This window comes from Bison bison, unplaced genomic scaffold (genome assembly GCF_000754665.1).
Source record: "Bison bison bison isolate TAMUID 2011002044 unplaced genomic scaffold, Bison_UMD1.0 scf7180017864323, whole genome shotgun sequence".
Classification (NCBI taxonomy): Eukaryota; Metazoa; Chordata; class Mammalia; order Artiodactyla; family Bovidae; genus Bison; species Bison bison.
The window spans coordinates 2138907-2165962 of NW_011494895.1; the positions used below are offsets into that span (position 1 = coordinate 2138907).

The window sequence follows — 27056 nt, forward strand, 5'->3', positions numbered from 1 at the left end:
ATGGAGAAGGAATGGGTCCTGAAGGTCAGGAGGGATGCTGGGCTCCTTCCTGGACCAGGCTGAAGGACAAGCCGCGAGGACAGGTGCAGCTCTGGAACCTGGAAGAGTGAATCCAAACAGGGGCGATGCAGCCAGTCAGTCCCGCAGGGACAAGTCCCCGAACCAACCCGTGTGGGTTCTCTGTCACAGAGGTCGGGCTGGGACGCGAGTGTTCATCTCACAAGGAGGCCAGGGCGGGGACAGAGAGGAAGAAACATTGCACTGTGCCCCTAAAGTCCCTACGGAAATATTTTAATATTGAAGTGAAAGTCTCAGTTGCTCAGTCGTGTCTGACTCTTTGCAACTCCACAACTGTAGCCGGCCAGGATCCTCTATCCACGGGATTCTCCAGGCAAGAATTGTGGAGCGGGTTGCCATTCCCTTCTCCAAGGGGATTTTCCCAACCCAGGGATCAAACCCAGATCAAAACTCTTCTGCATAGCAGGCAGATTTTTCACCATCTGAGCCAGCCCTCTAAAACGACAGGAAGGATAGGATGCGAAGGATTTAAATTTTCTGTGTTGTCGTCAGTAATAATAAGAATGTTCTCATTAGGAGGGATACATTCTCTTTAAACACTAGAAGTGCAAGTAGTTTGATCTTTAGGGGAAATTATAGGTAAGACAGTATCCAAAAGGTTACCATGATATAGCTAAATCACCTCTGCCTGTCACAGGTTAAAGAACATTTAAATTCTGGAAGTTCACATCAGCTTTTTCTAGATAACAAATCTTAAGTACCTTCCTATATTCACTCAATTAGTGATCCTGGGCCTTGATAACACGGCAGGGAGGAACTTTCCAACTATCATTCAAATCATATCTAAAAAGGTGGTCATAAATATTTTAAAACCTAAGTGAACTAAATAAGACCTAGACCCATTAAGGATAAGATCTTTTACAACAAATTAAATAAAACAATTTATTGAAGTCTGGACGCAAGATAAGCTAGATTTACTAGCTGACCTTTTATTCATTTAAAGAACAAAATTAGCTCTAATTGCATTAGAATGGAATCCAGTAAATTTTCCCCAGTCTTCTAATGTGGCATCCGTGTAAGGACTGCTGTAATTGTTTACAAGTAAGATGGAAATGCTTTGATTATAATCTTTCCACTTGTTTTACTGGGTAGTAAAAACATTTCCCAAAACCTGAAGCCAGTTTTTCTGACAGCATACTATTTTTTTTTCCTCTTGGATACACTGAATCTTTGGCAATAGTCGACAAACTACCATGTGTCAGGGGAAGAAATCAAACTTGCGGATTTCATCTAAACTTTAGCTGGGTAAAAAAGAGAGAGTGCTCTAAGAAGGTCAAGATCCTCCCAGTCTGGAAAATATCAGAAAAGGGCTGAAGACCCGAGAAAGAAAAATGTTAACGACCTGCTTCCTCTTGGAATTATAACTGAGATATATGGGTTTGGGTCTGTTGAATTTATCAATATAAGTACAAAAAGTAGCAAGAATAATGGCTACCACCCACAATTTGTGTTCTCATTGTTCAGCGGCTAGGAAATTTCATTTGTCATGGTACCATATTTCACTAGCATTAAAAATAAGTTATTTGCCATAGATTTTAAATACAGTCATTCTTAAGTTTTTTGTTCTTATTTATTAATTTTTTGGGGGGTCACTGTTCTTGTTAGATAGCTTCTCATACAGGCAAAATACCTATGAAATGTTTCTGTGTCAGCGGCAAGTTAACCAGGGCAAAACAAAGAAAACTATCAACACTTTTCAATCTTTTTTTTTTTTTTTTTAAATCAAAGCAGACAGTTTTACTGCAAGGGAAACAAATTAAAAATAGAAGAACAAAAGGCCTTCCAAGTCCGACGGGACGATGGTCTGAAATGTTCTTGAACTTTATTTCTAAAGGATCATCTTTTTTTTTTTTTAAACAACAAGCTCCCTTGCTCTGCCTCTTCAGCATGCTTTTATTAAAACATGAACTTGACTGCCTTTCTCTACATAAGAGAAAAGCATATCAATCGTTTCTGCCTGCCCCTCCCCCTTATCCCAGTGGGAGCGCCCTTCTCTGCTTCTGGAACCTACCAGCCCTCTCCAACAGGGCTCCATCCCCCCTACTGGGGCTGGCTGGCTCCAGGATGGGACCCAACAAGGGGTGCTGTCAAGTAGGGGGCTTCAGCCTATGAGTACAGAAAGAACCACGCCGGCCAAGAGCAACTGGGACCATCTCTGCCTCCACACAGAAGCCAGACAGAGAAAAAGAAAGTAAGCAGAGTTTTAATGACACGTTTTGAACCTTGGTTAAAGTCACCTTGCCTAAAGTCAAATAAACCGCTTTAACCATGGTTTGAGCTAGTTTGATTAGGGTTTCTGTTACTGCGCCCAGAGTCCTGACTAATAGAAAGCACGAGAAGTGTTTCGCTGGAGAAGGGAGGACTCTTTATGAAGCACCTGCACTGCGTGTGCTCCGAGGCTACATCCTTGGACTAGGGGTTGGTCTAAGAAACAGTCAAAGAAAAAAACACCTTTTATCTGCTGTAAAAGCTGCTATGGAAGACGGCTATTTTGCCGTTAGGTTCCTATGGAAATAAAACGTCAAATTTAGCATCTTGAAAAACGTTGTCTCTACTGAGAAACTAAGGGGTACCTTCTTTTTAAAAAAATGTATCTCACTCTGCCCTTATTGCTAGGAAGTCGTGATCATATCTGATGTACAAATTTTCTTTTTTCCTTACCTTGTTCTTGGTTTCCTTGTATTTTCCAGTATCTTTATTTTATGTTCTCTAAGTCACTCTTAAATTTATTTAAACTAGAAAAAAGCTACATACGAATAAACAACATTTTAAGTGTAGGAAAATATGCAGAAAGTGAAATAAAAATAATTTGCTATTATTTTTCTAAAGAACTTGCCACTAAAATACCACTATACACATTTTACCTATTAAATGTCTTTCAGTTAAATCTGGTTACATAAGAACATAAAATGCTTACCTTCTTTAAAAATATTTTAAATGGTTACTTTTGTAATTGTGCATAGTTATCCTCTATTTCTGGTTGTACTGTCAAAAAGAGTTAATCAGAAAAGTTTGGATCACAGAAAAGACAGCAAATACCTATACTTGCTTTACATTTTTAAAGGTTAACCATTTATTTTTCAGGATTAATGAGCAAAAAGTTTTAGCTTCCATTTTTATGGTATATATAGATAATTTAGAAATTACATCTATTAAGCAGCCTCGGTTCAAGAGAAAGGGGACATGTGTATCTTTGGCTGATTCATGTTGATGTACAGCAGAAACCAACACAATATTGTAAAGCAATTATCCTTTAATTAAAAATAAATAAATTTTTTAAAAAGAAGCCTCCTCCCAGGCATAAACTAAACTCTATAAACTGCAACAAAAAACTAAATTACTTACAGGAAAAGGAAAGCATCCAATGTTCAGCACCTCTGCTAAGAGAGGTCTGATTAATCAAAGAATTTCCTGAATTGTAAGAAATCTGATAATACTCATGGCTATGGTGACAAAGTGTTAGCAGAAGGAAAACTCTAGTTGCCAGCAGTAAAGTGGTCAATGAAAAATACTTTGGCAAATTGTGTGCATTTGGGGAAAAGGATTAAACTTGTAACAGAGAGTATCTATTGTGCCCTCTCAGACAAAAGAAAATTTAGAATTATTAATGGTAATGATATTATTTTCATGAAAGTGACACAAAACGATTCTGGGTCACTTGACCAAATACAGTATCGGGTATTACCTGGAACAATGACTGAGCATGACCAGATGTGTGTATGCTAAGTCACTCAGTCGTGTCTGAAGCCTTGCGACCCTTTGGACTGTAGCCCACCAGGCTCCTCTGTCCTTGGGATTCTCTAGGCAAGAGTACTAGAGTGGGTTGCCATTTCCTCCTGCAAGGGATCTTCCTGACCCAGGGATTGAACCTGTGTCCCTTATGTCTTCTGCATTGGTTCTTTACCACTAGCGCCACTTGGGAAGCCGGCTGGATGTGTGGAGGGGCCCAACTCATTACCCGTCCCTGGTGAGCTCTCTGAGCCAGGGCAGCAGTGCCCTGAGAGCAAGACCAGCTCCAAACTTCTCCAGTATAGCAGCCCTACCAACCAGACCAAATGATACTGTGGCAGGACAGCCACTCAGCCCCGCGCCCCCAAAAGAGCCACAGGACAGACGGAGAAAAGGACAAACCCACCTCCCCAGCGCCAGCGAGAGGAGAGCCTGAAGAGACATGGAGAAACGTGAGGAGGGGAAGACCGTAACCCCCAACCACCACTGTTATCCTCAAATCTACATACAAGGGCCTTTCCTCTTAATACTCTACCAATACTTCAAGTTGCCTTTTTAAATGAGATGCTCCTTTAATAGAATTTTGAGCTTTATAAATATAACCACACAGTTAATGCTCCACATGTCTCTTCTGACAATCCTGTCTAAGCAGTCCCGCCCCTCAGGTGCTCCCTGGCTTACACCACTGTCTTCTGTTTATATCCTTCACAGAAATGACAAAATGCACAGACACCAAAAGTTAGCCCAATTTTCCTAGGCTTACTCAAAATAAACTGACTCAGTAAATGACAAGACTGGGACAACAAATAACATGGCAACTGTGCTGCCACTTGGCCAGCCCATAGTGCCTCTGATCACAAGGGACACTCACCGTCCCTTCCAGCACATAAGTCCAGGGGGACCTCAACAGCATCCGTATTGACCTGACCAATATGACATTAGGCGCTGGTCCCAGGCCAGCTAAACCTACCTGCTCTCTTGGCATCACGGCAAAGCTTGGCCGTCAGGCCAGACCCAGTTATTCACTGATTTACTTGAATGCATTCTTTCTTCCCATTCACACCACCCCTGCAAGCTACAGATGCTGAGTCTGTAACTTCAGGATCAGTATTTTAGTTTCCTCTTCAATATAGACTAAGGGTAACTCTGGGTCCTCATTCCTGGGATACCTGTTAAAGGAATCTGAGGTGCTTGGAGTCACCTTGAACTTTAACACAATCAGGAGGTGGCACTGGATCCCCACAGACCCTTCAAACCACACTCAGCAGGAGCGTTCAATCAAGGGGGACAAGGGCCCTCTGTCTGGCTTCCAGGAACAATAACAGAGAAGAGAGGAAACAGTCTAACCTCAAAGCACTTTCCTGGATCATGGGTCAGAGGCATCATTTCTTTATATAAGATTTAGAAACTAAATATTGTCCTAGAGATCTTCCAACAAGAGGGTATAATTTGAACCCTGTAAAGTGTTTTCTTTTTCCTATGGTTTCAAAAGACTCTATTCTCTGCCTGTTCTTCAGAAATAAACTCCTCCCCCTAGATTATTCAAACCCCCCCTTTGAGTCCTAGTCTACTCATTAATTCCACTTCAAAAGAGCATCATTACAGCCCCAGGTGAATACAAACTACATAAAGGCATGTTTATATGAATCTACCGTCTCTTTTCCATCATTACTGCCAAGGAATAAGCCATGATCCCTATACTACAATAATAAAAGATTACTTTTAATTTCATATAATTTTCAAGTGTCATAAAGTGTTATCCTTCTTTTAATTTCTTTCAGCCGAGCCATAAAAAACACACAGTGGGATGGACTGGCCCATGGCCGTAGGTTGTTGACCATGGATTTAGATTTAAAAAAACAAAAAAAACACAAAAAGACCCCGCTTTACTGACTATGTTGTATTTTATATAAAATCCTATTGCTCACAGCAATGGGGCTTGCATAACTCAATGAAGCATGAGCCATGCCGTGTAGGGCCACACAAAACAGGGCACAGTGCAGAGTTCTGACGAAACGTGGTCCTCTGGGGGAGGGAATGGCAAACCGCTCCAGGATTCTTGCCTCGAGGGTCCCAGGGACAGCATAAAAAGGCAAAAAATATGACACCGGAAGATGAGCCCCCAGGTGGGAAGGCGTTCCATATGCTATGGGGAAGAGTGGAGGGCAATTACTAACAGTTCCAGAAAGAATGAAGAGGCTGGGCCAAAGCAGAAGCGACGCCCAGTTGTGGATGTGCCTGGTGGTGAAAGTAAAGTCTGATGCCTTAAAGAATAATATTGCAGAGGAACCTGGAATGTTAGGTCCATGAATCAAGGTAAGCTGGATATGGTCAAGCAAGAGATGGCAAGAGTGAACATCCATATCTTAGGAATCTGTGAACTAAAATGGATGAGAATGGGCGAATTTAATTCAGATGACCATTATATCTACTACTGTGGGCAAGAATCTCTTAAAAGAAATGGAGTAACCCTCATAGTCCATCAAAGAGTCCAAAATACAGTATCTGGGTGCAATTTCAAAAGTGACAGAATGATCTTGGTTTGTTTCCAGGGCAAACCATTCAACATAGTAATCCAAGTCTGTGCCCCAGTCTCTGATGCTGAAGAACCTCAAGTAGACCAGTTCTCTGAAGACCTACAAGATCTTCTAAGATGTCCTTTTCATCATACGGGACTGGAATGCAAAAGTAGGAAGTTAAGAGATAACTGGAATAACAGGCAAGTTTGGCATTGGAATACAAAATGAAGAAGGCTTGCTCGAAGGCTAACAATTTTGCCAAGAGAACACCCTGGTCATAGCAAACAACTTCCAACAACACAAGAGACTACTTTACACATGGACATCATCAGATGGTCAATAGTTAAAGCAGATTGATCATTTTGCATCAGAAGTCAGTTCAGTTCAGTCACTCAGTTGTGTCCGACTCTTTGTAACCCCACGGACTGCAGCACACCAGGCTTCCCTGTCCATCACCAACTCCTGGGGATTATTTTGCATCTTTGCAGCCAAAGATGGGGAAGCTCTATACAGTTAGCAAAAATAAGACCTGGGGCTGACTGTGGCTCAGATCATGAGCTCCTTATTGCAAAATTCAGGCTTAAATTGAAGAATGCAGGGAAAACCACTAGGCCATTCAGGGATAGCCTAAATCAAATCTCTTATGATTATACAGTGGGGGTGACAAATAGATTCAAGAGATTAGATCTGGTAAAGAGAGTGCCTGAAGAACTATGGACGGAGGTTTGTAACACTGTACAGGAGGTAGTGATCAAAACCACCCCAAGGAAAAAGAAATGCAAGAAGGCAAAGTGATTGACTGAGGAAGCCTCACAAATAGCTGAGGAAAGAAGAGAAGTGAAAAGCAAGGGAGAAAGGGAAAGAGCTAACCAACTGGATACACAGTTCCAGAGAATAGCAAGGAGAGGTAAGAGGCCTTCTTCAATGAACAATGAAAAGAAATAGAGGAAATCAATAAAATGTGAAAAATTAGATATCTCTTCAAGAAGCAGAAGAGATTAAGAAGAGGTGGCAAGAATACACAGAAGAACTATACAAAAAATATATCTTAATGACCAGGATAACTATGATTGTGTGGTCACTCACCTAGAGCCAGACATCCTGCAGTGTGAAGTCAAGTGGGCCTTAGGAAGCATTACTACAAACAAAGTTAATGGAGGTGATGGAATTCCAGATGAGCTATTTCAGATCCTATAAGCTGAAGTTGTTAAGGTATTGCCCTCAATATGTGAGCAAATTTGGAAAACTCAGCAGTGCTCACAAGCCTGCAAAAGGTCAGTTTTCATTCCAATCCCAAAGAAGGGCAATGCCAAAGAATGTACAAACTACCATACGACTGCACTCATTTCACATGCTAATTTCACATTTCACAAGGTAATGCTCAAAATCCTTCAAGCTATGCCTATGCTTCAGCAGTATGTGAACTGAGACCCACCAGATGTACAAGCTGGGTTTAGAAAAGGCAGAAGAAGCAAGTGAAGCAACTGACAAAGAATTAATCTCAAAAATATATAAGCAGCTCAAGCAGCTCAATACCAGAAAAATAAACTACCTGTTAAAAAATAGGCCAAAGAACTAAACAGACATTTCTCCAAAGAAGACATATAGATGGCTATCAAACATATGAAAAGATGCTCAACATCACTCATTATCAGAGAAATGCAAATCAAAACCGTAATGAGGTACCATCTCACGCCGGTGAGAATGGCTGCTATCAAAGAGTCTACAAACAATAAATGCTAGAGAGGGTGCAGAGAAAAGGGAACCCTCTTACACTGTTGGTGGGAATGCAAACTAGTACAGCCACTACGGAGAACAGTGTGGAGATTCCTTAAAAAACTGGAAATAGAACTGCCATACGACCCAGCAATCCCACTGCTGGGCATACACCCCGAGGAAACCAGAAGTGAAAGAGACACGTGTACCCCAATGTTCATCGAAGCACTGTTTACAATAGCCAGGACATGGAAGCAACCTGGATGTCCATCGGCAGACAAATGGATAAGAAAGCTGTGGTACATATACACAATGGAATATTAACTCAGCTATTACAAAGAATGCATTTGAATCAGTTCTAATGAGGTGGATGAAACTGGAGCCTATTATACAGAGTGAAATAAGCCAGAAAGAAAAACACCAATACAGTATATTAACGCATATATATGGAATTTAGAAAGATGGTAATGATGACGCTATATGCCAGACAGCAAAAGAGACACAGAGATAAAGAACAGACTTTTGGACTCTGTGGGAGAGGGAGACGGTGGGATGATTTGGGAGAACAGCACTGAAACATGTATATTACCATATGTGAAACAGATCGTCAGTCCAGGTTCAATGCATGAGACAGGGTGCTCAGGGCCGGTGCACTGGGATGACCCTGAGGGATGGGATGGGGAGGGAGGTGGGTTCAGGATGGGGGACACATGTACACCCATGGCTGATTCATGTCAATGTATGGCAAAAACCACTACAATATTTTAAAGTAATTAGCCTCCAATAAAAATAAATTAATAAATTAAAAAAGATAAAAATCCACCCCCCAAAATTTTTTTATTAGGGTATAGTTTATTTACAATGTTGTGTTATCAATATCAATTTCTATTTCTAATATTGATGAATGGAAACACTGAGAAATCTTGTTCACATAAATAAGCAAACAGAAATGAAAAGTGATTTGTTATAGTAGGGACACTCAATTCTTTGAATTTCTTCTGAACTAAATGCCAAAAATGAAAAAAACAAAAAACAAAAAAGGAAAGGCAGAGGAGCCAGAGATCAAATTGTTAACATTCTTTGGATCATGGAGAAAGCAAGGGGATTCCAGGAAAACATCTACTTTAGCTTAACTGACTACACTTCACTGACTCTGCTAAAGTCTTTGTGTGGATCACAAAAAAACTGTAGAAATTCTTAAAGAAAAGAAAATACCAGAAAACTTCACCAGTCTCATGAGAAACTTGTATGTGGGTCAGGAAACAATAGTTAGAACCTTACATGGAATAAGGGACTAGTTCAAAATTGGGAAAGGAGTACATCAAGGCTGTATACTGTCACCCTGCTTATTTAACTTCTATGCAGAGTACATCATATGAAATGCCAGGCTTGATGAATCACAAGCTGGAATTGAGACTACCAGCAGAAATATCAATAACCTCAGCTATGCAGATAATACCACTCTAATGGCAGAAAGTGAAGAGGAACTAAAGAGCCTCTTGATGAGGGTGAAAGAGCAAAGTGAAAAAGATGGCTTGAAACTCAACATTCAAAAAACTAAGATCATGGCATCCAATCCCATCACTTCAGGGCAAATAGAAGGGGGGAAAATAGAAGCAGTGACAGCTTTTCTTTTCTTGGGCTCCAAAATCACCACGGATGGTCACTGCAGCCATAAAATTAAAAGACTCTTGCTCCTTGAAAGGAAAGCTGTGACAAACCTAGACAGCATATTTAAAAGCAGAAACCTCACTTTGCTGACAAAGGTCCATAGAAGTCAAAGGTATGGTTTTTCCTGTAGTCATGTATGGATGTGAGAGCTGGGCCATAAGGAAGGCTGAGTGCTGAAGAACTGATGCTTTCGAATTTCAGTGTTGGAGAAGACTTAAGAGTCCCTTGGACTGCAAGGAGATCAACCCTGAATATTCACTGGAAGGACTGATGCCGAAGCTGAAGCTCCAGTACTTTGGCCACCTGATGCAGAGAATCGACTCTGGAAGACCCTGATGCTGAGAAAGATTGAAGGCAAAAGGAGAAGAGGTAAGCAAAGGGTGAGATGGTTGGATTGTATCATTGACTCAGTGAACAAGAACTTGAGCAAACTCCAGGAGACAGTGGAGGACAGAGGAACCTGGTGTGCTGCAGTCCATGAGGTCACAAAGAGTCAGGCAGGACATACCGACTGAACAACAATATGTGACTTGGGCCTCTTTTTCTTTCAAGTTTAAAATGTAATATATTTCACTTAATTTATTCCTTTGTTCATTGCTGCTAAGTCGCTTCAGTCGTGTCCGACTCTGTGCGACCCCATAGACAGCAGCCCACCAGGCTCCTCTGTCCCTGGGATTCTCCAGGCAAGAACACTGGAGTGGGTTGCCATTTCCTCCTCCAATGCATGAAAGTGAAAAGTCAAAGTGAAGTCACTCAGTCGTGTCCTTTGTTCATTATAAGTATATATTTCCTTGGCTCTGACTTTGGTCAAATGATTGATTATTCATATGATACGGGAGTTATTTCCTAAATATCAGAAAGGTCACGTTACATGTTATACTTTCAAGGACAATTTGTCTAGACTGTCTGGGTACTATAATTTCCCTGATACTGGACATTCTGTTCCAGAGTCATAGGATCTATTTCTCACAACTTCCAATACCTTAGGTATATGAGTGATTTATTGAGAGGGAAAGGAATTAGTCAACCGAACAACAGAAAGATGCTTAAAGGCAGATGTGAAGATTACTACTATCAATGCCTTTCTAAAAATCTTATTCCTCTAAAGGAATAAGCAAGCTGAACTTGTATGTGTAAGGAAAGGTGAAGTAATGGTGATTTAGGACAAAACTGGAATAAAATATGAATGGGGAGGAGAAGAGTATTTGTCCAGAGATAGGTAAGAGTATCTTTCCTTCAGAGAAATGAACCCAAAGACAGGATTTCTAAGGAGATGGCAGGTACAGGTGCTTTGGTTGGGTCCCTGTGCTAACTAGCTAATGGCTGAGGGATAAGGACATGATTACAATTTCTGTAGGGAAGATAGAAGGGCACCTGCACAGTATTTGGTTTAAAAAGAGCTCAATCTATGGTACTTTTGGTCCATTTTCTAAGCTTGTCAGTAATACTACAGCCTACTGTCTGGGTCTCTGCTGGCACAACCAGAACAAGCAATGTGGAAATTACGTAGATAATTTAGGCAAGAAAAGCACTAACCAGATTTTCTTCTTTCAATCTTCAGAAGAATACACACTCTCCTAGAAGGCCATGTTTGCCCTACACCATCATTAATAGGAATGACACTGGACTTTTTCTCAGTATTACATTTGGAATTAACAGAAGCAGTGGCTGCATAAAATACACGCTACACACAAGCTCTGCTGCTGCTGCTAAGTCGCTTCAGTCGTGTCCGACTCTGTGCGACCCCATAGACGGCAGCCCACCAGGCTCCCCCGTCCCTGGGATTCTCTAGGCAAGAACACTGGAGTGGGTTGCCATTTCCTTCTCCAATGCATGAAAGTGAAAAGTGAAAGTGAAGTCGCTCAGTCGTGTCCGACTCTTAGCGACCCCATGGACTGCAGCAGCCTACCAGGCTCTTCTGTCCATGGGATTTTCCAGGCAAGAGTGAGTACTAGAGTGGGGTGCCATTGCCTTGTCCAACACACAAACTCTAAGATGGAACGAATGATGAGAATGCAAAGCAAACTTGCTGTTGTCTACTCTACCTACTAAACAAATAAGTTCATGGCTCCTACTTTGATCTTTATGGTTAAAAATTGAATGAAAGTTAAATGCTTTGTAAACCTATTTTCTATATAACATTTGATTGCTTGTGATGTAAACTAATCCATCTTTAGGCTTTACGGGTAAAAAGTACAGTTATAAATTTGTACTCTGAGCTTGTAAAATTCACTGAAATGATGCATAGTATGGTTTTTAGATGAATGATTTTCAACATGATTTGCAAAAAAAAAAGATCAATGTTCATCACCTTATGAGGATCACACAAGAGCATTTTAAGTCTTAATTCATATCACAAAAATGAATAAAAGAAACACAGCCAACAAATTTACTTTGAAGAAGGCTAGGCCGATGTGATGATTCCATGAAATTAAGAAGAAAACAGTAAACACCACGTCTACATTTCCAGTTCTCTCTTAAAAAAAAGGGTGGATAATTCAGACTTCAGTTGTCACTGATACAGTGCTTGACCAAGCTTTTGGCATTATCCTTGTTTTATATGCACACACAGAATAAAACCATGTGCCATCTGAGCAGGAAGAGAATCTTCATTCTTCGTCCTGGTGACAGAGAACACACGTTTGAGAAGGTTTAATACTACATCCACCTGGATGTAATGTGGGCAGTCAGTCCATTCAATTCAGTTTCTTATTTTTCAGATAATCAGGGCCTCACAAACTAAGCAGAAACAATGTCCTGTATTAGTCTTTAAAAGAAGAGAAGAACTGGGGTGAGGGGCTTGGGGGTGGGGTGGGCAGAAAGGCTCCTATATGTTGAATAAAGCAGTAAGCATTTACTCTGAGAAGGAAACCAATAAACATTTGAGAATGAAGACTTCTCAGAATAAAGCCTGATTGTACATGTTCACATTGGAAAGATCCGTAGAGTTCTAACCCGTTAGGGAAGAGGAATGAAAGTTAAGTTCCATCTCATGCCCTCTACACCGCAACGTCAGTACTTACATCTTGTCCTGGCCGGCTCCAACTTTGAGAGTTAGTCTGGGGATGACGGGGCTTGGGGCTGGGACCACGGGCTCCACTTTGATCTGTTGAAGACAGTACATTAGAGTCAATTACACATTTCTCAACAGAAGTACCACCTCCCTTTTCCCCTACTTCCTCATCCCCACAAACTTGATAGGCTTTTGAGTTTCAAATGTGGCTGAGGTGCTAGGGGCTCTTTAGCTTTCATTTCTCAAACACTCAGGCATCATGAGAAATTCCCCCAATTTTAAACACTTTAAATATGGGAGCTATTTCTGTATTTGCTTAGTTTTGATTAATTTCTTGGATTTTATTGTCAGAATTTTTAAACAAGAATTGTTGCCTCAGTCATTCAGTGGAATATTTATGTGACTGCCAGACTTAATATATAATAGCAAAAAACTGCAGAAAGAGCTTCATTATAAGATAAAATTTATGGGTCTTGAAAAACATTAAACTCATCTTACGTTTATCATGCCATATAAGAGAACTGACCCACCCAGTGTAATGATAGCACTGAACTGCTTCATTTTTTGGCTGCTAGTAGAAAAGTGATCTAAAATACTGTAAGAGACAAAACATATTTACTTAGAAAGGATTCATGGTGAAGGCAGTGACTGCTGAGTAAGTTGAAGATACCAGCTCAAATAGTTGAGCTAATAATCAGAAAAGGAACATACAAACCAACTATGGTATTGAAAGGGCTTCTTTCCAATTTCTGACTTGAAGATCCTCTATAGTAAAATCAGTATTTTAAATGAACAAAATGAGAAAAAGCCCTGCCGTTCAAATTATCACCTGCACCACAGTTTTTCAACAGGGTTTTCACTGGCATTCTCGGTGGGGTGGTTTGTTGTTGAGCAGATGTCCCAGGCACTGCCAGGCATCAACATCCCTGGCTCGGCAGGAGAACGCCGCTAGTCACTGCGACAACTGGTCCAACCTCTGATTTATGTATTTCAAGCTCAAGAGAAATTAAGAAAAGAAATTGTGCAATGGTTCTAAAGGGGAAGGAGTTTATAACACAGTGCTCAATATATTGCCTTTGGCCAAAAAGTTCATCATGGTTTTTATCCTACGATATTAAGGAAAAACCCAAAGGAACTTCTGGGTCAACCCAATAGCATCTCACAGAACCAATATATTGTACATTGATCAAATCTACCATTTTTTGTATGTTTTAACCTGTCCCTTTCTTGAGTTTTGTTTGTTTTTTGTAAATCCACGGTCCCATCAAGACCTATGACTTCATTCATTCTCTTGAGCAGTGCATGACACACAGGAGGTACTCAACCAACCTCTGCTGAATGACCCACTTATCCTGCGAGCACCCTCAACTCCTTGCCTCTCGGTCATTTCATCATTTGTCCAGGACCAATCTGAAATCATTCCCCAGAGCACTAATTCCAAAGAAAAAATGTAAAACTGCTCCAGCTTCTGCCACCAAAACTCCAATTTCATCTGTGCCTTTAAGACTGTCTGCCTATTTGGATTCTCTGCTAAACTAGATAAGAGTGGAGACCATGCCTGCTCTGTGCATTGCTATTTCCCAGTGCCTGTTGTAGGGTCTGACACATAAGTGCCTAAGATATATTTTAAGAATCGATCGGAAGCAATGATTTCAAACATTTACAGCTTTTAAGACCCATCCCATATACTTCCTTCCCCTTCTGCTCATCAAACCCCACAGGAAACAATGCTAAAACCACTGGGCACAACTCCTTCCATTCCCTACAAATGTCTGCACCCACATTTACACTAGAGTCCGTCTCCTCCAGTCTGTGAAAGAAACTTCCTCCTTATTTGTGGCATCTCCACTGTCTTGGTTCCATTATTTTCTTCCAGCTTTCTAATGCGCTCAACTCTCATTTAAAACACTTACCTCCCCTTTACCCTCCAGCTGATGACCTCTCACATGTTCTAGTCTTGACTTCACCATCTCCATAAATCCACTCCTCACCCAACTTCACTCTCCTTTCTGGCCCAACTAAAGCCACTCTTTGTAGACACCCACTCTTCCCTAGTGTTCCTGTCTATTGCTCCACTGAGATCTTCACCATGCTCCTTCCCTGACCTGAACAAAGTCCTTCTTTGCTCTCTGGGTCCTCTCCTCTTGTCACCCGACACCAACTTCACTCACATTCATGGATTTGGTCGTAAAAGTTTTCAATATGTCATGTCTTCAAAATCACCCTCTCTGGACCAGCACTGACTGGAAGTAACACCAGAATATAATGCTGTCTGCTGGACATTTTCAACTACTCTATAAAGATTTTACCACATCTAAATCTTATCAGTTTCCCCACAAAAACCTGCTCCTCTAAATGGTCTCACTTTTGCCCGATTCTTAATCCAGTAGTTTCCTCGAGGCTTCGGGGACCAAGGGTCACTGGGGCGGGGGCAGAGAGAGACCCACGGAAAAACCTCTGAATTCACTTTCTCTGATTCTTTGAACACAGACATCTATATCTAACCCAAACCTGAGAACCAATGGTCTAGCCTATTTTGTAAACTACTAAGGTTTCTATATTTTTCTCACCATTCTGTTACCTCTGGGAAAATAAGTATGTCCCAAGCAAACAAACAGTTTTAAAACACTTAATGCTTGCCAGGCATTACGTCTGGTTCTTTTTCAGATGTTCTCATTCAGGTTCTTTAACAAACAGGTGGGGCAGGTGTTATGGTTTCCATTTTACAGACAGAATGATCATACGTGAAGCAACCATTTTCCCTTTCTTTCTGTTTCCTTTTCCTTTTCTATTTTAAGGTCACAAAAATGGCAAAACTAGGACTGAATACAGTTTTTCTTTTTTTTAATTCAGAGAATGAAAAATTATATCAAGTTCCTAAATTTCTTCAATTCTAAAATATTTTAGGGTCTCACACATACACTCATAAGTGATGCTAGTATTAGAAGTAATATTCCATATTCCTTCAACCCACAAAACTATTATTAAAACCCCTTAAGCTTTATTAAAAAAAATAAAGCTGTTTGCCCTTTTAAAAAATCTTCTTTAGTATCATTATGCTTCTCACTTTACTCGGGTCCATTCCTATTACCACACTGCACAATAATTCCAACTTACTTGCACAGCACTCCACCAAGTGTGTCCCATACACACAATCCCACGTGATCTCCATAACTCTCTAAGGTGTGTGGAAGGAATTATTACTCACATGTAACTGAGGGCTCAGAAAGATTGAGTGGTTTGGCCAGAGTTACAAAGTTAGTAAGTAAATGACCGAAATTTAGTTCTCTGCCCCCAATTCATCCTCTGTTTCACCACAGTATTTGTGACTCTCTGCCACATAGTTTGGGTCTTTTCCTTCTGGTGATGCTGATATCCTACAGGGAACTATTCAGTTTCTTTGTCAATGTCTTTTATGGTGAGTGACACGTACTTGTGAGATGGCTAGGGTAGACCGTAAAATACAGTTTTTTCTCCTATGGAAAACAAACTAGCTTACATGGAAACTGAGATGAATGTTGGCCTCACCTCCATTCAACTGAACTTGCTGGCTTTTTGAGGCTGACTGCAATGACTTGGCAGGACAAAAAGAATCAAGGCATGGTCTTTTTACAACCAGTATTTTAAAAAGTTAAATGATACAATATGTAAAAGCAAAAGGAAACAAAAATGCAGGCTATTTTAAGAGTCAGATTAAAAACGGTATAAATGTGCCCTGAGGACAAGAGATATTTAGTAAAATTGCTGAATTAATGAACGACTCAGAACCTGTTACCTCGGCTCAAAGTTTTCCCTGTAATTAGGGTGACTACCCCATCCAGAAAGAGCTTTGACAGCGAAAGCAGGAGCTGTTATTCACACCATGTAACAGGTGTAAACTGGACTGTCCCAGGCAAGCCAGGACGTATGGCAACCCTACTGAAAAGCAGTTAAATACTTTCATTTCATTCTTAAAGCAGATTTAACTGAAAGATAAAATTCAAGCAAGCATAGAAAAAGACTAGTAAGGATGCTAACAATGTTGATAGAGAAAGCACACTTTCTAAATAAAAATTTCTCTCCAGACCTTTGTTCACGCTGACTTTATCTGAGTAGCCACCCAGATAAAAACACAGGGAAGTTTCCTACAATCATGCAATGACTTCTCATGTGCCCATCCGGTGGCAATCAACACTGGATGACAATGGCTTCGATTTCCTGAACAGTTAGACTGACACCATCTTTTAATGGCACGAAGCCAAAATCCAGGGGAAAGAGGAGCTTGTAAGGGTTAAAATAAAAGAAGAGTACTTTAGAATGATGCTGAGAATTGGGGCGCGTGGAAGAGCATTTACAGTGGATTACTAAGCTTCCCAATTCACTAAAGAAGCAAAGTCCAGTAATATAAGACTCCTTTGTAGCTAACTAAAAATACATTGTCAGTGGATTTGTCCAGTTTTATGTATAAGCAATACTTCTTTCACCTGAACTAATACTAGTCGTCATATAAGCCCCTTATTGCCATGTGCTGCATTTTTTTTGCTAATCTTCAAGGATTTAGCTTCTTTGCCACATACCTCAGGGCACCAACTGATAAAGCTCTAACTCTCCATTTTTCCAGGACACCAGCAGTGCGGCCTTGCAAAAAATGAAAATCGCTCAAGAGATTTAAAGGGGAAATTTATTTTTAAAATCCTGACTTGAAGCAAAGAGGTGGATTTTTAAAAAGCTTATCTATAAAGAATCAGTTTAAATTTAAATTCTATCTTGGAACTCTTTCATGCATTCCAGCTTTAAAGTTTATCTTCTGACAGGGACTTTCTGCAAAGGTAATGGGCAGCTTTGTCAATATAATCTGGCCAAGTTTTTACTTTCTATTTTTTTAATGCTAAACTTCTTTCATTAAACACACACACACACACACACACACACACACACCTATATATGTGTGCCACTGGCAGCAAGTTCAGCCAGCACTGGTTCAGATATCTATCTATGCTAATATATCAGAAAAACACCCCGAAATAGTACTGGTGGAAAGCTGAATTTAATAACCTAAAATTTTAGATGCTCAAGTATTCCAACTGGCAACTACTCTGCTGTCTTTCTTAACAATGAAGGTCTTTACATTATTTCCATTCAGAAACATAGTCTAGCTAACACTGATAAACTGTTTAAACTATTAAACAGATGGTCAGAAGATTTACGGTTGTGGTCAGGTATATAAGGAGTGGGATCCAGTGGGGAGAGTGAAACAGGATTCGGGCTCTCAGTAAGAGTTCAGTTCGTGCCTCCAAAGCCTTGGGCATGGGCTTGAGGAAGCGTCTATAAACTCAAACAGATTCATTTAACATGAAGTTACTAGTTTCTTCATGGAACAGACAGTTGTAAGAAACAGGAAGGGAATATTCCCCCCTTCTTACTGAGGTTAGATTTTGTTTACTGAAAGCCCCTCATTTCACTAGTTCATCGTGAAAGCTGATGAGAACATGATGGAAATGAGTCAACAGTATACTTACAACAGAAAGGAAAGATGCCGGGGACCTTTTGTCAAAAGGCGCCAACCGGGGAGACCACTCTCCCCCAACTTAGTCTTATATGTGCACAGAAGTAAGACAACTAAAGTGAGGCGCAGCAGGCTGCCCCAAGGGGACGTGGTGAGGAGAGCTACTCTCACCCAGGTGCCCAGGTGCCCAAGCTCACAGGCTGGAAAGGTCAGGGTGGGAACTCGGGCTGACCTCCAGAGACAGCAACGTTTATTCATTTTAAAGCCCTGATGGCTGATTTTGATAAGTTTTTATCTTTAAAAACTGCTCCATAACCATCAAAACTGATACAAGGGCCTGATTACCTCTGTTAGGTGAAATCTGTGTGGCTTGTAACTGAGCCTCCAACCACAATGGTCTGAGGGACTGGTCCTTCCCAAAGGCAGGGGTCGTTTTACCAGCTAACCTGATGCGCTTTACTCAAGTCACAGTGGCCACTGAAACCCCCACCATGGACTTTCCAGGCTTGAGATGGTGAAAGCAACCGTACCCTTGATTTGCTAAGGGCTCCTCTGCCAAGTTACTACGTACCTAATGGACAAGCAGCTAACTGCTGTAAATATTTCAAAATGGGAAGTCAAGTTTGTGTGTAAAGGACCTGGTTCTTGCTGGCTGTGACCTCAATCCTGGACAAGTCGCTCAGGCTGTTTCTCATCCATAAACATAAACATCCATAAACATGAGACATGTTTATGTCTCATCCATACATGTTATAACAATACCCACCGGACCCATGTCACATGGGTGTCAGGGGAGAAACTAAGGCACGTGGAAGTGCTTTAAAATCTTCCAGGTACCACGGGAAAATAATGCAATAATAAAGCGATTTCAAAAATGGACAAAAAAAGAGTTGGATTTCTGTGTCTTGTTAACCTGCTGATGTTCAGTTATTAATTTCAGAATTTCCACTCTACTTCTTTATATTTTAGAATAATAGCCAAGGGGAACAGAGAAAGAATAAAGTTAGGCAGGAAAATTTGAGATTATCCTGGTTAGCTCATCAGCTAAACTAATTTTCCCAGTTAAGTCTGAAATGAAAATCAGTGCCAAAGTATGGATTATAGAGCTGCTGTAGGTCAAATACAGCACACTTTACCACGTGGGAAATATTACTGGGTATGATTTTGTAGCCAGCCTCAAAGAGGGATGCTCCCAGAGGGCAGGGAGAGGATCTTTGAGGGTCTGCATGTATAGCAGCAGGAATACTTGGACACTTTTTAAGAAAGTTTAAAAGAAATTGTCTAATCAACCAGTCAACCGCTGTAATCCAAAGAATGGTGGGGCGAGAGCAAAGCTATCAAGGCAGAGGTCACACCCTGTGCCACAGGGCTCGAGGTCCTTCCCACTACAAACTGCAGGATGTATGGATACATCGGTTTCTTAGACTGTGTTCTATGGAAGCCTGAGCTACTTACATGGACAATATTCAGCATTAGTTTCTCCCCACTAACCAGGCTGTCAGATGAGCTAGATACTCAAGAGACGTGTCCTCATCTTATTAAAGCAGAAAACAGACGGATAAGACATGTTACAGAAAGTAGAAGACAGGCATGACCTTAAATACTTGCAAAACGGCTCACCAACCAGAGAGCCGTGTCAGGGAGCGAGGACCCGTGGGCCTTGCTGTCCTCTTAGGAGGGCAGGGCCATGGTTTCGCCCGCTCTGAGAAAACTAGGTCCTGCTTTTTCCAGGTACCTACCATTTGGGTACAGATCGGTATGCAGCAGACTTGATAATTACCAAAAAAAAAAATACTATTTACAATTGAAGAGTACGGATCTTTTTAAACTGGCCAGAGATTAGTGTGGCTAACAGAGATATGATGGCCTATGGATTGGATTCCTCTCAGGCTTATGAATTTTGAACGTTTTCTGGTGTATGGGGGGGCAGGGCAGGGGAGGGGGGAGGCTGATAACAGGTTTATGGGTTTGAGACTTAAAATTAAATTCTGTAAACACATTACAGACCAGCTTCCAGTTAAGCCGTGGGTGATTTACATCCGGAACAGACAGACCACTGCTGGCTCTACCTGCGCTTTCCACCAGGACAGGGTTCAAACGGGGCCCCAAAGGTAGAGTGCTTACTTTCTCATGCTTGTGTCTCTCCTTCTCCTTCTCCCTCTTCTCTCTCTCGCGCTTCTCTTTCTCCCTCTCCTTTTCCTTCTTCTCTTTCTCCTTTTCTTTCTCTTTCTTTTTCTTCTTCTCCTTTTTGTCCTTCTTCCTCTCCTTCTCCTTGGGCTTCTCCTTCTCCTCAAAGAGCTTCTCGGGGAGCACGGGCGTCAGGGAGGGCAGCACGGCCGTGATGCGCATGGCGGCCGCGGGGCTGAACAGGGGCAGCGCCACGTCCTTGGGGGGCAGGACCAGCGGGGCCGGGGGGGCCTTCAGCTTCTCCTCGCGGCCTTTCTCTTTCACTTTCTCTTTGTCCCGCTTCTCTTTGTCCTTTTTGCCCTTTTCTCGGTCTTTTTTCTTGTCTTTGTGCTTCTCCTTTTCCTTCCTCACAATCCCATCTTTCAACCTGGCTTTTGGATCCACATCTTCAAACTCTTTTATCTTAAACTTGTAGGGATCGGCCTCTTCGTCTTTGAGAAAGTCCTTCCAGGGATACTTGGCTTCCTTGCTGGCCTCCCTGTCTTTCTCCTTCTCCTTCCCTTTCTCCTTCTCTTTGCTTTTCTCCTTGCTTTTGTCCCGGTCCCTCTCCTTATCTCGCTGCTTCTCTTTCTTCTTCATCTTCGTCTTCAGTTCCTTTTTCAACTTCTTTTTGACGTCCAAGGAGGCCGGCGGTTTGGGTTTCTCCTCATACACCTTGTGCGCGGGCTCAGGGGTGGGAGGAGAGACCGAAGGGGAGGAAATGTAAGGGAAGCTGGGGGGCATGCTGGGAGGGGTCCCCATCTTGGCCTTCCGAACCACCTCGTCGATGGATGCGTCCATTGTCCACGAATTGTCCGAACTTGAAGTTCCGCCTGAAAGAGGCAGAGGGGTGGACCCGGACTTGGGGAAATTATTGGAGGACGTGGAGGCTTTGGGGGTAGCAGAGTCTGAACCTGAAATTCTCTTAGGGCTGGTAAAAATGTCTCCTTCTGATTCAGACCCAGAAGAGAACTCGAAAGGATCGGGCTCGCGTTCCGCACAAGCCCGTGCGATCACAGCATCAATGGAGTCATCGATGGTCTTGTCGGTGACGACAGCCTTTCTGAGCTGACTCTCACTGTTCAGTCTCCCAGCATCAGGCAGTGTCTGTATCTGTTTCACCTGAACAGTCTCTTTACTGATTTTCTCACTTATTGTGGCTGAAGGAGTCCTGTTGGGTGTGTCAGGTCTGACAGGTACTTGGGGAATGTGAGTCATGACCTTGGGGCTCTTGGGGCTCTTCGGGCTCTTGGAACGTCCAGGAGATTTCTTTTCTTTGGATATGGTTTTTGGAGACCGAATAGGACTTCCGACCATGGCTGGTGACGGAATCATTTTGGGTGATTTCGTCTTCTGTCCTGGAGAACTGGTTTTAGTCTTTGTTTTGGGTGTAAACGACTTTGCTTCCAATGGTTTTGTGGTTGGCATCTGTGATTTTGCCACCGGAGCTAACATTGGTGGTTCTGGTGATGGAGGAGCTGGGTCCGTGCTGTCCTGGGTGTGGACGGGGGACAGCATGGGAGGGATCTTCTGGGGGTTTAGCGAGCTGAGCGGCTCTCGAGCCTCCAGTAACACCACGTCCAGGGCGTCCCCCTTGGTGCTTAGCAGGCGTGGCCGCTTCATCGCGGGCATTTCTTCAGCTTCCGGACTGTCCAGAGGCCTCTTACCCAAGAAATTCTCATCATTAATAATCTCCTCTTCCTCCAGCTCGTCATCTTCCTCCAGGGGAACCTGCATGGCTTCTGCTGACGTGCCTCCATCTGTGGGTACCTGCTCTTCTTCTTCTTCTGGGGAAGGAAGAAAAAAGAAGTGTTATTAGGATATATATATTTTAAAAATACCCTAAGGGGGGAAAAAAAAACAATGCTTCAAACATGATTTCTAGGAAAGAAAGGAAATTATTGACAGTTGTTAGAGAGTAGAGCGGTTAAGTTTTCTAGGACCTTCCAAACACGCATGCCGTCTTTGAGGAGTGGCAACCAGTGACAGGAGACACACGAACTGTTTTCCTTTTGAGCAACGTGGCCTTAAATGCAGGATCTGAAGTCTGCTAAAGATTTCTTGTTTGCCCTTTGCTTCCTTAATTCTTTTCCCAGCTTGACTAAATACTGCCTTTCTCTTTTTCTCTTCCTCTTGTGTACATGGCCCCCCCACACCCTTCTAAAAACCAAGAGACAGGTTAGCATGTAAACTACTAACCTCAGAAATGACAGAAAAGAATACTTTTTAATAGTTCATATGCTACTTCTTCCTCCCGTCTGCTGACTTAGGGATAGCCACTTTGAGAAGTAGTGTGGCGATATGGAAGACACTTGGCTTGGCCTTAGAGATGCGGTGTTTCCACAGGCGTTCAGGCATCGCAGAGCAATGGGCCTGAGGCAGTCTCTCAATCTCTTGGAGGCTGTTTTCTGACCTTTCAAAAGGGGCTAATGTTACCAGCCCCGCCAACCTGACCAAGTTGTTGTGGGGTCAGATTCTTTCCTTCTGCACATATTAACCAAGCATCTACCATGCACAATGATAAAGGCTGAAAGGGCTGCTGGAGGAAGTCAGGAATAAACCACGACCTAAAAGCCCTTACAGTTCAGCAGGAGACACCATGCAGGTGGACCGCCTGTAGAAAGTGATCAGGACTATAAGACAAAGTCTCATAGCAGCTCAAAGGAGAAACAGACTACCTCCGTGTCAAAGACCTGGAAAAGACCTGACGAATGAGGGAGCGTTTTGGGTATTTGGAGACTGGGAATGGAGAAGTACAGGATGAAGGAACAGATGACACAGAGATGGAGGGGGCCACAAGGAAACTGTATAAGAACCTCAGAAAGTATTAGAAAAATTTATGATGGCTGCTTACATTTAAGTGAAAAAAAATTTTTAACATAATGCTTGATTCAAAGTAGGTCTCCACAAACTAGAGAGGATCATTCCAGTTCTGTTATTTTATTTTTAATGTTTAATTTTCATTTTTTTATTTCAAGTCCCTAATAACTTGTATGCATCTAGAAGTTTTATGTGCTTTAGAGGAATGTAAATGAATTATAAAAATACTTAAAAACACAAATGCTTCTTTTTATTAATTTACAAATATTTTATGCTTAAAGATTTTATAAGAAAGCATCAATGGTGGCATCAAAATTAATCAAAATGGAAGAGGGGATTTTGCTGGAAGAGAAAGACTTAAGCTTTAATAAGAACAGGAAAAGTGTGAAAATATAACAGTTTTCTGAATTAGAAACAGATACATAACAGAGAGTGTGACTGCATGCAAGGCATAAAGCATAACGATGAATGAGTACCTGTAAAACCACCACCCAACTTCAAGAAGACAGCCCTAGCAGCGCCATCGAGACGCCCCTTGGTTACTTTCTGATGGATGCTCTCCCCTCTCCTCTCCACCCCATTCCAGGTAACTCCTCTTCTTTTTACTATCCTTCCCTTGTTTCCTGTACAGTTTTACCACATTTGTATGCAGCGACTTATTTTTGAACTTTATGTAAGCGGTATCATACTATAATATCTTTCAGCTTTTTCCCCCCCTAACATTATGTTTCTGGGCATCTCTTATGTCCATGCAGGTAGCTGTAGTCAGTTCATTTTCACTGTTGTAGAAATGCACCATGCTTATTTATCCATTCTTCTGGTACTGAAAGTTTTCCACTTGAGCAAATATATTTTATTTTTAAAATATTACAAAGTGCAAACAAATGAATACAACTGATCTAGCTTATGCTTGTTCAAACAGACTTAATTGATGATTCTGCATAATTAGTGTCTGGTTTTCTATTACATGAGTTATTTTAATTCTGTGGTCTAAGAGTTTGGAATAAGATAAATATGTAATAGCTACTGAATGGTTTATTCTCTACTGTCACCCAAACCCCCTCTTGCAGGTTAATTTCAGCTTGATTACAGGTGAATGGCAATGAAGTACTCATTGTGTGTATGTGTGTAATGAGCACAATTCACAAAAAATCTGGAAAATACCCTAAAAGTGGTTTTTAGCATTTTCCTATACTTATCCATGGAAACAGCTTTATTATAAAATAGCATATAATTCGGTTAACAGAAGTTTAATATTACAAGATACCTGATCTTTTGACATGTTACTACACAAAGGTATAAAAAATAGTATAAAAAATTTGAAAAAAAAAAATTTGAGTCACAACTCTTTCTAATATAACACAAATATAGATACAAGAACAGAAGCTGTGCTCTAAAGTCAAACAGGTGATGTTACTTGATATGAGAAGTATTTTAAAGATTATTTCCAGAGAACTAAGAACTCACTTTCTACTGTTTAAAAATGTTTAAAATAGAGGGAAAGACTCTTCCGTATCCATGTAACAAACAAATATTGGGGGGAAAAAAACAGCTCAAGGAAAATTACTGTGACATTTAAAATAAGTTCTTTTTGACTTCTCAGCGCTTCAGGTCCTTGATCCAGAAGATGGGGACACCCTAGTATTGCTTATCTTGTGAGGACAGTGAAAAATAATTGCTAATTAGAGTTGAGTAAGTATTCAAACTACTAAATAATAACAATGAACAATAAAAGAGATAAACCTTTTAAAACTGACTTTACAATCCTTTTTGAGAAGATTAAAAAAAAAAAAACAAAACAGCTCTCCTCACTATAATCTCTCTAAGACCACATAACAGGGCAAGTCTGGAGTTAGCATCTACAGGTCAAGTGGACAATCACTGCAGTCATCTGCCCTAATAACTCTATCCTGCAGTGAGAGCAGTCTGGAGCTGTTGGGGAGACTCTGGAAGGATAACAGAAATTTTACTCAAGGAGGCTAGTTCTGCAGAAGTGTTACGGTCATGCTGCCAAAGGTAGGGTTAAGAATTATTTACAAAACTGGTGTTTCCCTTCCTGCTTATGCTAAGATTTGGCTAAAGGTAACAGTGATGACTTTTGATCTGATTATTCTTTGTGAGAGGGTTTACTCAAAATGCTGATATGTATTATAATTGACTAGTAGCACCGTCATTCATCAAAGACTACCATAAATTATGATTTAAGTCCTACACTTCTAAGAGGAAAAAAAGGCCATTAAAAAAGATGACATGTGAAGAACAACGTAGAAACCAGGGTAGGAACCCGTATTTTTTTCTTTAATGTTAAATTACTGGGAGAGATTCATGTCTACTACCAAGAACCTTACTCTTCATATAAATTCACTAAAATGTGTGAACACTATAATCCAATCTAAGTAAAAACCTGACATATTAAGAAGTAACTTCTCATTCTGTCAAACGTTGTCCATATATAACAATACTTTTTCATTTGTCAAAATGGGAACAATAGGCAACATATGGAGAAGGCAATGGCACCCCACTCCAGTACTCTTGCCTGGAAAATCCCATGGATGGAGGAGCCTGGTAGGCTGCAGTCCATGGGGTCACTAGAGTCGGACACGACTGAGCGACTTCACTTTCACTTTTCACTTTCATGCACTGGAGAAGGAAATGGCAACCCACTCCAGTGTTCTTGCCTGGAGAATCCCAGGGACGGGGGAGCCTGGTGGGCTGCCATCTATGGGGTCGCACAGAGTCAGACACGACTGAAGCGACTTAGCAGTAGCAGCAGCAAGCAACATATGAATGATTCAGCACAAATTTATCTGCACAGTTAGAAATATCACTTAAAATATTTTTAATTGGTAGCAGAAAATTACAACAATGCAGAAAAAGATGGAGTTAGAGATAATCTCTCTTTAAACAATCAATGATCTCAAGTCAACATTTGATTGTGAAAATTTTTCAACTTGAAATAATTTCAAACTGATAGAAAAGTTCTAAGTGCTACAAATTACTCACAAATAGCTTTTACCCATATTTACCAAATCAATATTTTGCTAATGCAGAACAACTGTCAGATTCTTTTAATGATATGTAAGAAAATAAATGGATCTATATTGATGTCCATTGTTTAAAAAATTCCACAGATATTAAGAGGAGTCGGGGAGACGCTACAAACACCACTCCAACTTCCTTCACTGATGACACAGATAAATAATCCACACTTCCTACATTTCCCACGGGAGTGATGAGCAAAACATGCTTCTCCACCAAACTCCTCTGCAGCCTCCTCTTTGGTCTAACATGTGCAAGGGTACCTGTTCCCCAGGTGACTCAGTGGTAAAGAACCCGCCTGCCAATGCAGGAGACCGGGGTTCAATCCCTGGTTTGGGAAGATGTCCTGGAGTAGGGCATGGTTACCCACTTCAGTATTCTTGCCTGGGAAATTCCATGGGCAGAGGAGGCTGGCAGGCTACAGTCCACAGAGTCACAAGAGCCTAACATGACTGAATGACTAACACACTACTAAGTTATTAAAAATATTGATTCAGAATATCTTTTTTTTTTTAAGAAAAATCTTTTAAACCAGAATAATAAATGCCTTTAAAGAAATACTATAATCTTAAAAGATGATGGATGTTAGGAAATTGTTTGCATGGGCATGAAAGGTTTTTATCTCGTTAACTATACAGATGCATGATTTCAAGCAGAAAATATACTTGTGCTTCTGAACTTTATAAGGACAATAAAATGCTACCTGTCCATCTCACCAAAAACTAAATGTACTTAAAACTAGATTTCATGTAGTTTTTTAGAAATGTACATGCAGAAATTAATTTCTAGCAACAATGACAGAAACCTTCCCACTGTCTAA

General features: G+C 41.1%; 1 protein-coding gene across 1 annotated transcript in view; it reads right to left on the minus strand.

Annotated features, from left to right (window-relative positions):
* Positions 1-27056, minus strand: part of TAF3 (TAF3 RNA polymerase II, TATA box binding protein (TBP)-associated factor, 140kDa) — a gene marked incomplete at its 5' end in the record, with an annotated part of 122883 nt that overhangs the window by 13504 nt on the left and 82323 nt on the right. Inside the window, 2 exons of the mRNA XM_010853157.1 lie at positions 12737-12819; positions 20336-22164. Coding sequence (XP_010851459.1) covers positions 12737-12819; positions 20336-22164 — 1912 coding nt within the window. The remainder of the gene's footprint in view (positions 1-12736; positions 12820-20335; positions 22165-27056) is intronic.